The sequence below is a fragment of the Neolamprologus brichardi genome, chromosome 17, assembly GCF_056152115.1.
Source record: "Neolamprologus brichardi isolate AB-2024 chromosome 17, ASM5615211v1, whole genome shotgun sequence".
In the NCBI taxonomy this organism is placed as follows: Eukaryota; Metazoa; Chordata; class Actinopteri; order Cichliformes; family Cichlidae; genus Neolamprologus; species Neolamprologus brichardi.
Window position 1 is genome coordinate 19,675,972 of NC_142120.1, and position 14,024 is coordinate 19,689,995.

The following is a 14,024-nucleotide window of genomic DNA, read 5'->3' on the forward strand; positions in this document are numbered from 1 at the left end:
ATTCTTCGGAGCATCCTTCCCTGAATTTGGACACAGCATATAAATTAACTCTAAATCATGAAATCCTTTTATTCATTGAACTCTTACAACTGTAAATGAAGTACCGTGGTAACCAAGCATATGATTTTTAAACCTTTTATCAACTTTATATATTTTAACCACTTTTATAACCATGAGTTCCCCCCCGTTTTCCTTTATACTCTAAACCTGAATAATTTCGGACAGGGCTACACTCCGGACATTCTTTTCACCATGTTAAATTTACTCTTTCACAAGAGTTAAATTGACTCTAAATTGAGTCAGGATTTAACACTGACCAACACTGGGTAGTGTTATATGAGATTAACACTACAGGCTAAATTACTCCGTGAAGAGCATTATTTATACATTTAAGTGTGCATATTTTACTCTATTTAATTGATAAATAAACTCAGAATTAGAATGCATATATAATATATAATTCCTTTTTTTGGATTGTAACTTGTTTGTCAAGGTTCTCAGTCATCCAGGTCAGCGTAGTCTAAGGAGCTTGGGGAAAAAAAGCATCTGGACTTCTTTAAGATGCTTGAAGACGTTTCACCTCTCATCCGAGAAGCTTCTTCAGTTCTAGGGTCAAATGGTGGAGAATCCCAGATTTAAACCCTGTGGGAGTATTCCCTCAGGAGGGACAATGGACCCCCTAATTATCCTCTACCTAATCACACGAGCCAAGGTGTGAAAACGGGCGTAGGTCACAATCAGCCAAGGTTTCGGATGAGCTCATCGTGAAACCTAGCCCCCCATCATGTGATTTCCTGAGGTCAAATGGCCCAGGATGTGAGTAGGCGTTAAGGTGTCTGGGAAGGGATCTCAGCACTGGATTATAGATGGCGGATAGTTGGTGTCGTAAACCACCGCCTCTGTCAGCTATACTTTATAAAACATAACTGTGTTTTATAAACTCTGATAGAGTCGTTGCATTTTGACATTGCTAATTTAAGACTGCTGATTTTGCTGTGTGCGTAGCAGCAATGAAACCTTGAGAAAACAAGAATGATGAGCGAAGCTGGACTCTGATAACGTCTTGCTCCGCTCTCTGTGTCAATGACTTCTTTGACCACCTGCAGGCAGCTGGCTTTGTGACATCACGGTCACCCTGGTAACTCCAGCTGAGCGACAGGACGCCGACAGTCCTGAGACCGGCTGCGTGTCACATGTCACTCGATCGCGCTGAGAAAAAGTTGTGTTTTTGTACAGAGTGTATCCTGCTACAGCGCCTGTGTGGGCTCTACCACGAAAATATGTGTTTTGCACACTGATCACAGATTGGACAGTTTATCTCCTCCACAGGGGCCTCACATTGATTTTGTGAACAAGGTTTTCATTCTAACCACTTTGATTTAAATTTTGCGTAAATAAATCCATATGTGAGTTTTAATTTTAATGCACAATTTTAACCAAAACAACAGAAACTAACACAAACACCACTTAACAAAAAGCTGGCACAATAAAAGGTGATGGACAAACATCAGTCATTGTGAGGATTATGTATAACAGGACCAAGAAAATCCCTAAAAATACTTCATTTTTTAGATTTATGTTGTAGTTATGTTGTTATTAATTTTTTACTGAAATACTGGCAACATTTCATACCTCTATAAGCTACTGAAGTAGAGTGTTGTATTTCAACAAGCTTATTGAATTATAATATTATAGTTTTGTGTCAAGACTATTAATTTTTATAATCTTCTACTTATTTCAAATTACAAATCCAGAACTAATTAAACCAGGATCTGAAAAAAAAAGTAATTTTGCTCAAAGATCCAAACTTCAGCTTCTGTTTAGGATTTACAGTCTAGCAAACAGAGCTTAGATGTAGCTCATCTCAACATTAAGATTCTCTTTCCATTCTTAACCTCATTTAATCCATCTAAAATTGGACAGAAAGCAGCATTTATCTATTATGTCAATTTTGTTATCCACCATCTTAGTCAACAGTATATTTCCTTCTCATTGCTCTCACAGCAGCGTTTAAGGCACACAATGGATCATCATCATCTTTCTATACGGTGAACAGGAAGAAATCCTCAGAGAACATGAAACAGCACAGCCGACACATTCACTGAAGGCTGGTGGTAATTACTCAACTCACCAGTGAGTGCTAATCATGTGTTCCTGTCAATATTAATCACATGATCATTGTATAATTTGCTAAAACTCAGTCAGTTGTGGGCTTTTTCTGCTTTATGGCTCCACACTGGTTTGCGTTTCTCTATGAAGGCGCGGACCCCCTCCTGCCCGTCTCTCAGAGCCAAGTTGTCGACCATCACCTTTGAAGCGGTGGCATACGCAGCATCGCGACCTTGAGCCATTTGTCTTAGGAAGAAAACAGACAGAAACAAACACCACATATTTTAATTTATATTTAATTGTATTGTGGTTTGCAGTGTTTTGTGTTGTTTCACTTTAAATTTGTTTAAAAGGAAAAAGATGAAAATTTAAATAGTTAAAAGTTCAAATGTAGATAGTTGGTTTTTGTATTTTATGATTTATTTATTACATTTTATGTGGAGTGAATAAATAAAAGTATATTTACGGTGGCCCCTAGAGACAAAACACGTACAAACTTCAAATCACGTAAAATCTCCAAAACACGCTAGGGCGCAGTGTTGAGCTTTTGTTACCTAGTGGCTACACAAGCCAAGAAGTACCAACGACCGGATTTGGTGCGTGGTAGTAACAAGTAAATGAACATTTTTTTAATTATTTGAATATATATGAGTGCTTGTGTATAAATACACAAACAATACACATATGCTTTCAATTGTGTAATTTAAGTGATCTAGGTAGCTCTGTTTTGGAAAGTCAGCAATGTGTTTTGGAGTTTGTACATGCTTTGTCTCTAGGGGCCACAATATATATTTATATAGAAACATATATAAATAAAACCTCTTTTTTTTACATTAGTAATTCCTTTTGTGCATAATTTTATATTGTTGTTAATAATAAATGAATTAAAGCAACAAAACAACCTGAAGAGCCGGTTGGGAGCTGAAAGAGCCGGCTCTTTTTAGTGAGCCGAGCCGAACGAGCCGGTTCTCTAAAAAGAGCCGGAAATCCCATCACTAATTCCTATGAAATTATTGTCATGGAAACTGTCTGTCAGTTTACACACTGTAAATTCTCACCTTTGGAAAGTGGCCTTTCCGAGGGCTACAACAGGTCGGCTAGCTTTACAGATACGCTGGGCGATGGCTAATGTTTCCTCTTCCAACTGCTCCTCCGGCACCACTTTACTGACCAGACCGTGGAGCAAAGCATCATGGGCTGAGATGGGAGTTCCTGTGAACAACATCTCCATAGCAACCTGTTTAAAAGAAGGAAAGGAAGGTGTGTATTGATTAGAGCTAAATACTAGAATACTAAGGATGTTTGTTCACAATTGAGTAGATCCAAAGAGAGACAACATGTTCTGAACACGTGTCCTCTTAGAAGAATCAAAATCCAAAAGTGATACTGACTTCAAGTGATTCAGAGCTGAATGACAGACAGACTGATAAACTCCAGAGGACAGCTTCCTGTTTTTCATGAGTGCCTCGTAGAAAACAGGGTTTAACTGAGAACTTTTCTGTTGAATAATTTTCACGATGTTCATTTATAGACCAAGCTCAGACAAGGTGTAAATAAAGATTTAAAAAGGACCTTGTGGACCTTTAATTTACTCGTGGTGACTGTAATTACTCAAACCTTCAAAACACAAAACAAAAATGTTATAACTGATTATTAAAGAGAATAAACAAAAAACAGCCTTTAAAAAGCAGATGTTTTTTAAATGACTTCGGTTTATGATCATTTCTGATATTATCTTGATCTTTCGCATAATGTCATGTGAATAATGAACTTTTCCAAGTCCTAACCAGAAGAAAATCTAAAAGTTTCCATCGAATGAAACTATAAAACCAAAAATAAACGGAGGAGCGCTCTCACCTTTCTTGGCACCGCTCTGCCAATGGCCACCGCCGGCGTCGAGCAGAACAGACCCACGCTGACACCCGGAGTAGCAAAGGTGGACTTCTCCGTCACCACAGCGATGTCACAACTGGCAACAAGCTGGCATCCGGCTGCTGTGGCAACACCGTTCACCATGGCGATCACTGGAACAGGTATGTCTTGTATCAGCGTCATCACCTGCAGCACAGGGCGCAAATCATAATATTTAAAAAGTTTTTCCTTCATATTTATAGTGGAGATCTGATGTTTCCAAAGTGATTTCTTTGAATTGTTCTAAGGAGAATAATGGATTTACACAAGTCGCAAAATTCAGCTCAAAGCTCAAAATAACCATGACATTCATGCCCACGATGAATGAATGGAAACTTGTGACCAGAACTGTACCTGAGTGTCTGTAACAAAGCAAAAATTACAGTGATTTGTCAGCATGTAAGCTGCAGTTACAGTAAAAACACAAAACAAACAAACCAAAGAAGCTGAGGTGGATAGATCAATCTTTGACAGGGCAATCAGTGGTTTTGATAACAAAGTCCACCTTATATATAAAGTTTGTCTGTTTTTCATGTTATTTTAAACTAAGCACATTTGGCTTTTTGGTCACATAAACTGTCTGAAAACATCTGTTTTTATTTTGCAGTTGTTTTAATATGCATGGCATGATTCATTACATTTTAATTCACAAAATTATCAATAAACGTTTTAGTGAATGACAAGACAAGAAGACAGAGAAACACTAACTGACCTCTGAGCAGGTATGAAACACCTTTGTGTGATATTCTCGACCCTGAGCAGATGTCAGCTCCTTCAGGTCGTGTCCAGAGGAAAACACCGGACCTTTGGCTGAAATACACATAACAAGGTCAGACTGGCATTTGGCTTTCTCTCGGTCACACACGTAATAGACAAACACCAACCTGATAGGATGACAACTCTGAGATCATCGCTGTCAACATCAGCTAAGATGTTCTCTCGGAGAGACTCGAGCATGGACAGAGACAAAGCATTCCTCTTCTTGGGGTTGTTTAGTATTATTCTCCTGAAGACGAGAAGAAAAAAAATATTTTTTTATACATTTCTTTAACATATTTCAGAACAATTTTCACCAAGGTTACAGAAATCATCTTTAAAATGATTCTGTAATATAGGCGTCTGCCACCTTTTTTCCTTTCTTTTATTTCCCATCTTTGATTTGGCTGAAGGTGATGATGTAGAGTGTCGTAAATAGATATTTGCCCCTTTCCTGATTTCTTAATTTTTGAATATTTGTCACACTTAAATGTTTCAGATAATCAAATAAATTATAATTTTAGAGAAAGGTCTGAATACCAGCAGACCTGCTGAATGGAGAAATCACTTAAATAGAGCCTGATGAAGATGATGTAAAGAAACAGCTGAGAAACAAAGTCACTGTACCAATGGTGGCACAACCAGTTATTAGGTTTAGGACACAAATACATTTTCACACAGGACCAGGTACGTTTGGAGAACTTCTTTTCCTTAATACATGAAAACATATTTTAAAAACTTCATTTTGTGTTGACATCATAGTGGGTAAAGACAGGAGAAAAACAGAAAAAAATGGTCTGGACATTACAGACAGTATAATGTTCACGTTGTTGCTCATAAAATTCAGATTTCGAGCTTTTGGGACGGTGTTCCAGATCTACTGGCGTTTAGATCAACTGGCGTTGGTCGAACAGATGTGTGGCAGTCTTGCGTTTCAGGAGCTGCTACCGACAAATCAGCAAAAACACGCCAAATGTGTCATCTGTGACACCTGTGAGGTTATCTCAAACACACTCCGTTAGTCTTGATGCTGTTGAACAACAAAATTTTGAAAATGTCGCGAGTTTACCTGGTGATTGTCTCATGCGCGACGCGATCGCGGAAACAGCAAACAATTAACACCACGCCGATGTGGGCCTGTGCTAGACAGACCCAACAGATGTTGTTCACAGGACAGCAAGAGTAAACGATCGGGAGACTCTTGTCGTCGTTATCGTTCCCCTCGCACGTTTTATTTCTCCGGTTTCAGCGTTTTTGCTTCCCAACTACAGCAAGCAGTTTACTTTGTGCACTAACATGGAGTCGAGTCAACCAGCGCCACCTCTGGCCAAGTGCCACAGCCTACAGCCAGATCAGCCTGTGACACACATCTGCAGCACGTTTGAATTCGTTTCATGCACATTTGTACCTTTCAATTGTCTCTGTGCGTCATGCAAATAAACCTTTGAAAAGAATGAAATGATATCATATATTTCCTATTGGCCTACATTTGTACAAAATTCCAAGTTATATACACAAAGTCATAGAAATCACCATCATGATTTTAATATTCTCTTTTTCCATAACTATGAAATACGCCTTGGACAAATATGACACATCAATATTTCATTAGTGTTGTCACATCACATCCTGTAAGCAGAGTCTGCCTGTGACTTTTCTCTGGAAATGAATATTTCCAGCCAATATAGGCAATCCATCAACATGGCTGGAGAGTTGGTAGTTACTGTGAATTCACAGCAGTTACACAGTGATTAGTAATAAACAGAGCCAGTGAGAGTGAGTGGATTTAAGAAAGTCAGTGACTCAGGTGTGTCGATTGGTTTGTCATCTGTTTTTGGGACTGGAGGAGACGTAGAAATCTTTTGTTTTAAATCTAAGTTAGGAAGATTCCTGTTTTGAAACAAGCATTTCGTGTGAGAAATGCAAGAAGTACATCTGAAGAAAGCACACAGTTACATTCTGTCCATCATGTGGACAAAATCGAAAATGTTGAGCATTGAAAAACTGAGAATGTTGGGCAAGTTCAAAAGAAATATGTTTGTAAGAACGAAAAACCAAATTGTTCCTATATAGTTATGGAAAGTCTAACTGTTGCATGTCTGTGTTCTACATGTTTATCTCATGGGAAATAAAGTTGCTATTGTTTTATTGCAGTTTCTTGACAATTCTGAGTGGATTTACACAGTACGGGTCAAAATGACCCGCAACTAAATCAATGTCACTTTTTTGTTTTTCAACATAATACAAGGGTTAATTTCCAAAACTTGCATGTGATCTTCAACTTGTAGCAGATCCACTATCACATAGCAGCTAGAGCAGTCTCCAATGGAGGTCAGTCCACTGCTGCCACCTGTGGCCAAATCCCACAGCCTACTACTAGATTAACTTGTGACACATCTGCACCTGCTGCTATGATCACATTGAGTAGAGGCTGAGTGGCTGCACTTACCCCTGGTACATTCAGATCTACCCACAAACATGTTGAAAGATGCAATCCCAGCAATGTGGATTGTCAACACTAAAAACAATCAGTAAGCAAAGACAACAGAGATCACTTTTTTCTGTTTATTTAGCAACAATTTAGCCTTCTGCACAGGGGAAGTCCACACACACTGTGTGGTACCACTTTCTGCAGAAAGTGCATTCAATCTGCAAGATTGGATGAGATTGTCAGAGTCATTGTCTGACTGTTTATTACTAATCACCTGCTGTACATTCACAGTAACTGCCATCTCCTTACAAATGTTTAATAGATTAACCATACTTATGCAGACTGTATATAACAAGCAACTCTAAAATGTTTGTTCGCAGAGAAAAGACACAGGCAGACTACGCTAACGACATGTGATGTTACAACACTAGTGAAATATTAGTGTCATTTCATTCATGACAAAGGTTTATTTGCATGACGCACAAACGGACACAGTTGAAAGGTACAAATGTGCATGAAACGAATTCAAACGTGCTGCAGATGTGTGTCACAAGTTGATCTGGCTGTAGGCTGTGGCACTTGGCCAGAGGTGGCGCTGGTTGACTCGACTCCATGTTAGTGCACAAAGTAAACTGCTCGCTTTAGTTGTGAAGCAAAAACGCTGAAACCGGAGAAATAAAACGTGCGAGGGGAACGATAACGACGACAAGAGTCTCCCGATCGTTTACTCTTGCTGTCCTGTGAACAACATCGGCGTGGTGTTAATTGTTTGCTGTTTTCGCGATCGCGTCGCGCATGACAATATCACCAGGTAAACTCGCCACATTTTTAAACATTTTGTTGTTCAACGGCATCAAGACTGACGGAGTGTGTTTGAGATAACCTCACAAGTGTCACAGATGACACATTTGGCGTGTTTTTGCTGATTTGTCGGTAGCAGCTCCTGAAACGCAAGTCTGCCACACATCTGTTCGACCAACGCCAGTTGATCTAAACGCTAGTAGATCTGGAACAACGGACGTTGTTGCTTTTGTGCATTTAAATTAAACCAATAACCTGAAAACATGTTCCCCATTGTTTCCAATTCAGAATAGCAGACATTTTAACCGCTTTTCACTGACGTAATATTCATCCCGAGTGTACTTTGTGTGTACGTGTTGGTCTGACACACAAACTGAGGCACTGTACGGATCACTACAACAAACTGCTGTTGTGACAGTCTTGCTCAATAATTGTTGTGCATCTGTATAAGGGACCAGATACGGTAACTAGCTGCACCTTATTCCGTCGCTTTGCTGCTTCAGTGTCAGCGGCTCCGCTTCGCTCTGCGAGTAGAAACGAGCGCCGGACAGCAGCGCGGTTTTCCTGCCTAGTTGAAGCACACCGAGGCATGTACACAGTACGCTCCGTGCCATCTTGCCCGTGGCCGCTTCGCCTTCACGCTCACTTCCGGTGTTCTGAGAATCCATCCCACCTGACAAACTATTCTACCCGTTGTTTCTACGCATGCGCACAACACGAAATTCACAGTGTTGCCAACTTAGCGACTTTGTCACTATATTTAACGAGTTTTCAGACCCCCTTAGCGACTTTTTTTTTCTAAAAAGCGACTAGCGACAAATGTTCCACGACGTGGAAGAGACATGAAGTAACGCTAAAGTAACCCTAACCCTCTCCAACAGCGTAAGTTACAATTACATCAGCATGACCAATTATGCAAATTAGGCGATGATGTCATTTTTATTATTATTAGTCCTTTATTTATCCAGGTAAAAAATCTCCTTGAGATTAAAAATCTCATTTTCAAGAGAGACCTGGAATCATGGCAACAAAAGTCAAAATACAGTAATACACATACCACATAAGTATATAACATTTAAAACAAATACAATATCCCATACCAACATGTGTAAAATATACAATAACAGATCAAATTAAGAGTACATTAAAAACAATCACACTGAGTAAAAGAGTTATTCTCTCGTTCCTTTAAGACAGACTTAAACTCTCCCAAGGTAACCAATTCTGATAATTTCAGTTCCTTCTGCAGATTATTCCAAGAAGCAGGGGCAGCGTATTTAAAAGCCTTTTCCCCCAATTCTGTTCTGATTTTTGGGACAATCAATTGTATGATATTTTGAGAACGAAGGCTGTATTGGTTGTGGTTTTTACACATAGAAACACATAAATAAGATGGAACCAGCCCAAGGAGAGATTTATAGATAAAGATCAACCAATGGGAGAGTCTGCGAATATGTAAAGATGGACATTTAGCAGCAGCATACAAAGAACAATGATGTACACGATTTCCATCGCCAGTAATAATAAAACGTAAAGCACAATGGTACACAGTATCCAACGTCTTTAGGTAGTGGGCAGGTGCATTCATAGAAAGCAGGTCACCATAATCCAATAAAGGTAAAAAAGTTGCATGAATCAAGTGTTTTCTCACTTGGAGGGAGAAACCTTAAATTCTTCCTTGAATTATTTTAATCTTAGGTGTTGTAAAGACCCACCTTTTAGCACATCCCAGCACACCCACTCACTTCACCAGATGCACCTTGTTTAGTTCTCTCACCGTTGATTGGGTGTGGTGCTTGTCCTTAATTGCGCTCACCTGTCACACATTATATAAGGACTGCATTTACTTTTGGCTCACTCTTTCTTCACTCCCACACGGGGCGGCAGCAGAGCATTGGCAGTCCATGTGTGTCTTTCCTTCCTTCCTTCTTTGCTTCATTGATTTGAGAATTATTGATTGGAGAATAAAAGGAGAACCCCGTGAATGATTAGACGACTGCTTATTCTTATTCTAATCGGATGAGCCCATGATGCTGATTACTCAACCCTGAGCCTTCCGTCCTTCATATGGGGGCGATCGTGGCTCAAGAGTTGGGAGTTCGTCTTGTAATCGGAAGGTTGCCGGTTCGAGCCCCGGCTTGGACAGTCTCGGTCGTTGTGTCCTTGGGCAAGACACTTCACCCGTTGCCTACTGGTGGTGGTCAGAGGGCCCGGTGGCGCCAGTGTCCGGCAGCCTCGCCTCTGTCAGTGCGCCCCAGGGTGGCTGTGGCTACAATGTAGCTTGCCATCACCAATGTGTGAATGTGTGTGTGAATGGGTGGATGACTGGATATGTAAAGCGCTTTGGGGTCCTTAGGGACTAGTAAAGCGCTATATAAATACAGGCCATTTACCATTTACCATATAACATTAGGAGACGTAGCTAACAACTCTTTGCCGTTTGAGAATAACATGAACTTGGATTTCTCTGGATTTAACACCAACTTAAGTTGAGTTAAATGGGACTGAACTACATCAAAGGCAGACTGCAGAAATTGCAGGGTTTGTTCAACTGAAGGGTATAAACAATAAATAATTGTATCATCTGCATAAAGATGAAATGCTGCATTTGACAAATTATCACAAAGGTTGTTTATGTAAAGAGAAAATAGCAATGGCCCTAATATGGAGCCCTGTGGAACTCCTTTGGATACTGGGAGAAAAGAGGAAGAAGACCCAGCAGCATGGACACATTGTTTTCTTGCTGACAAGTAATTTGCAAACCAACTTACAGCATTTACAGATAGACCAATATTGTTTAGTCTATTTAATAAAATAGCATGGTCAATTGTATCAAAAGCCTTTGACAAGTCAAGAAAAAGAGCATCACAGTATTTTTTGCAGTCCATTGAATCAGCGATGTCATTAACCACTTTAATAGCAGCAGTTATTGTGCTGTGTTGTTTTCTGAATCCTGACTGATGTTGGGAAAGAACTGAATTTTTGTCCAAGTCTTTCAGTTGTTCACTAATGAACTTTTCTAGAACTATTGCTAGAACACACAATTTAGATATGGGCCTGTAATTATTAACATCTGAAGGATCACCTCCTTTCAGCAAAGGGAGAACATAGGCAGATTTCCATATTACAGGGATCTCACTGTTCGAGAGGCTAAGATTAAAAATGTAAGTTATCGGTTCTGCTATAAAATCTGCAGCCAACTTAAGAAAATAGGGATCAAGTTGATCTGGTCCTGCAGATTTATTTAGATCCAACAGATTTAAAGCCCTGTGGACCTCAAAAACATTTAGCGGAGAAAAACTGAAGGGTTGGACCACAGATTCAGTTTGAGCGGTTGCAGAGAGCCTTTTGTTGATTAAGCTGTTTTAAATCTGGATATAAAGATTCAAATAGAGATCCTGAAGAAACAAAAAGTTCATTAAAGCAGTTTAGAATGTCACATTTCTCTGTTAAAGTGCAGGAGTATTTTACAACAAAAGTTGGCATCTCATTTGTAGTTATGTCCCCATAAGAAGATTTTATTATTTTCCAGAATTTTTTAGGATCATTCAAATGTTTAGTAGTTTTTGAAAGATAGAATTCTGATTTGGCCTTTTTAATTAAGGAAGTTGAACAGTTTCTGAGCTGTCTAAAAATCAGCCAATCCGATTCGGATTTAGTTTTTCTGGCCTGCGTAGGCAGCATCCCTTTTTTTGAGTAGACTGGAGAGCTGAGGAGAAAACCAAGGGTTGTTTCTACATTTTACTATAAAAATGCACATGGGGGCATGTTTATTTATAATTTTGATAAAAGTGTCATAAAAATAATTCCATGCCAGCTCAAGATCAGTTATCAGGTAGATTCTACTCCAGTTACAGTCCCATAAATCATGAAAGAAAGCTTGCTCACAGAAATGCTTAAAATCTCGTTTAAAAACTATTTGTGGCCTTGATTTTGGGAGCTTCGATTGTCTGACTACAGCTACCACACAGTGGTCACTGATATCATTTGTGAAAACCCCAGTGTGAGAATATTTATACGGCATATTAGTTAAAAATAAATCAATAAGTGATGACTTTTCTGGGCATTTAAGATTTGGACAAGTTGTGCTGTAAATTAGTTGTGTGAGATTATATGAATCACAGATGGATTTAAAACTGTCTGAGGCAGAGGACAACCAGTCCCAGTTGAAATCTCCGGCCAGCACAATTTCATTAAAATCTAAAGTAGATAGTTTTTTACTAAGTGAAACTAAAGCCTCACTACTTGCCGAGGGGGGTCTATAACAGCCCACAATGGTAATAAAATAGCCCTTGAAAAGTTGGAGCTTGAGTGCAAGAAGTTCAGACTGTTTACAAACAGATACCGATGAATCGACAGTAACATGGAATTTGCTTTTTACATAAATTGCAACACCGCCACCCTTTCTGGGTCGGTCGCAACGGAAAAGATTATAGCCCGTTATTGCAATGTCTTTGTCAGTAATCGATTTTGTAAGCCAGGTTTCTGATAATATAAGAATATCGGTATCTAACTCTTTCATCCAAATTTTCACAAAATCAAGTTTGGGAAGAAGACTTCTGACATTTAAATGAGTGATACCAAGACCTGTTCGAGTTTTAAAATCACAAGGAGTACTTAAGCATTTGCAATCTGGACCGGGATTAGGTTGCACATTTCCAGATAAAAGACTTTAGCGACTTTTAGGACAGCCAATAGCGATTTTCGTTACTGAGGAGTTGGCAACACTGGAAATTCAGTGGCGAACCGTCGTACCTTTGTGAATATAAGCTACAAACATACTCTGACGGGTAAAATTAATTGCCGAACCATCCTACCTTCTAATGTGACGTACAAGCATACTTTAACAGCTATAATTAGGTGTCAAATCATCCTACCTTTGTTAATATGAGCTAGAACACAGGTGTCGAACTCCAGGCCTAGAGGGCCGGTGTCCTGCAGGTTTTAGATGTGTCCTAATCCAACACAGCTGATTTAAATGGCTAAAAGACCTCCTCAACATGTTTTAAGTTCTCCAGAGGCCTGGTAATGAACTAATCATGTGATTCAGGTGTGTTGACCCAGGGTGAGATCTAAAGCCTGCAGGACACCGGCCCTTGAGGCCTGGAGTTTGACACCCCTGAGCTAGAAGCATAATTTTACAGCTAGAATTCAGTGGCAAATCATCCTACCTTTGTTAATAAGAGCTAGAAACATACTCTGATGGGTAAAATTACGTGCCAAACCATGCTACCTTTGACAATGTGACCTAAAGGCATACTTATATAAATGAAGTGGCAAACCGTCCTGGCTTTATGAATGTGAGCTACAAGCCTACTCTGAAGGGCAAAGTTAAGTGGCAAACCGTCATACCTACTTACATTTGTGCTGGAATTACTCTGTGACAGCAGAAATGTGCATAAACTACTTACGGTAGGACGTTTTGCCAAAGCAGGTGGTTTTGTCAGAACAGGTTTGATGACTTCTAGGACACGTGACCAGGAAACATTTCAACAGTCACTGGATTAGTGCTTCTCAATCATTTTCTGTTACTTTTAGATAACTGGCGCCCCCTAATTCTAGCATAGAGGCTGAAAATGGTCCTGAATTCCCTCATAGATGAAACACAATCAGGTTATATGCCTAAAAGATAACAAACAATAAAAGACTATTACTAGACATTCTAGATTACTCTGAACTATAAAGTCTATACAGTCTATAAAGAAATGGTAATAGCTCAGTGAAACTAAGCGGTGGAACTTGTCCTAGATTAGATTTGATCTGTCAAGAGGCATTCGACAAGGATGCCTTGCCTCTTTCTAACTCTTTTTACTAGTTGCCCAACTCTTAGCAGACCATATTAGATCCAGTGAAATTCAAAGTATTTCTCTGCTGGACAGAAATCTGATCATCACTCAACTGGCTGATGATACTCCTCTTTTTCTGAAGAAGAAAAACCAAATTTCTGCAGCTCTGGAATCTGTCTTCTCTAGAGCTTCTGGCTTAGTAATATTAACAAGTGTGAAATTAGGAATGT

At 39.4% G+C, this 14,024-nt stretch overlaps 1 protein-coding gene across 1 annotated transcript; it reads right to left on the bottom strand.

Moving 5' to 3' along the window:
• Positions 1-1,399: 1,399 nt before the first annotated feature.
• echdc3 (enoyl CoA hydratase domain containing 3) lies at positions 1,400-8,676 on the bottom strand. Its single transcript, XM_006780949.3, has 6 exons — positions 8,486-8,676; positions 4,905-5,026; positions 4,733-4,830; positions 3,967-4,167; positions 3,168-3,346; positions 1,400-2,355 (listed from the first exon to the last, which is right to left on the bottom strand). The coding sequence occupies exons 1-6, from the start codon at positions 8,674-8,676 to the stop codon at positions 2,202-2,204; spliced, it is 945 nt and encodes a 314-aa protein (XP_006781012.3). The 3' UTR covers positions 1,400-2,201.
• Between the last annotated feature and the right edge of the window lie 5,348 nt (positions 8,677-14,024).

Excerpts from the sequence above, each read along its gene's own strand:
- echdc3 (XM_006780949.3), bottom strand. The coding sequence starts at position 8,676 with ATGGATTCTCAGAACACCGGAAGTGAGCGTGAAGGCGAAGCGGCCACG. Across the intron at positions 4,831-4,904 it reads CAGAGTTGTCATCCTATCAG|CCAAAGGTCCGGTGTTTTCC; the intron begins GTTGGTGTTTGT and ends TGTGTATTTCAG. Across the intron at positions 3,347-3,966 it reads GCAGAGCGGTGCCAAGAAAG|GTTGCTATGGAGATGTTGTT; the intron begins GTGAGAGCGCTC and ends TCTTTTAAACAG.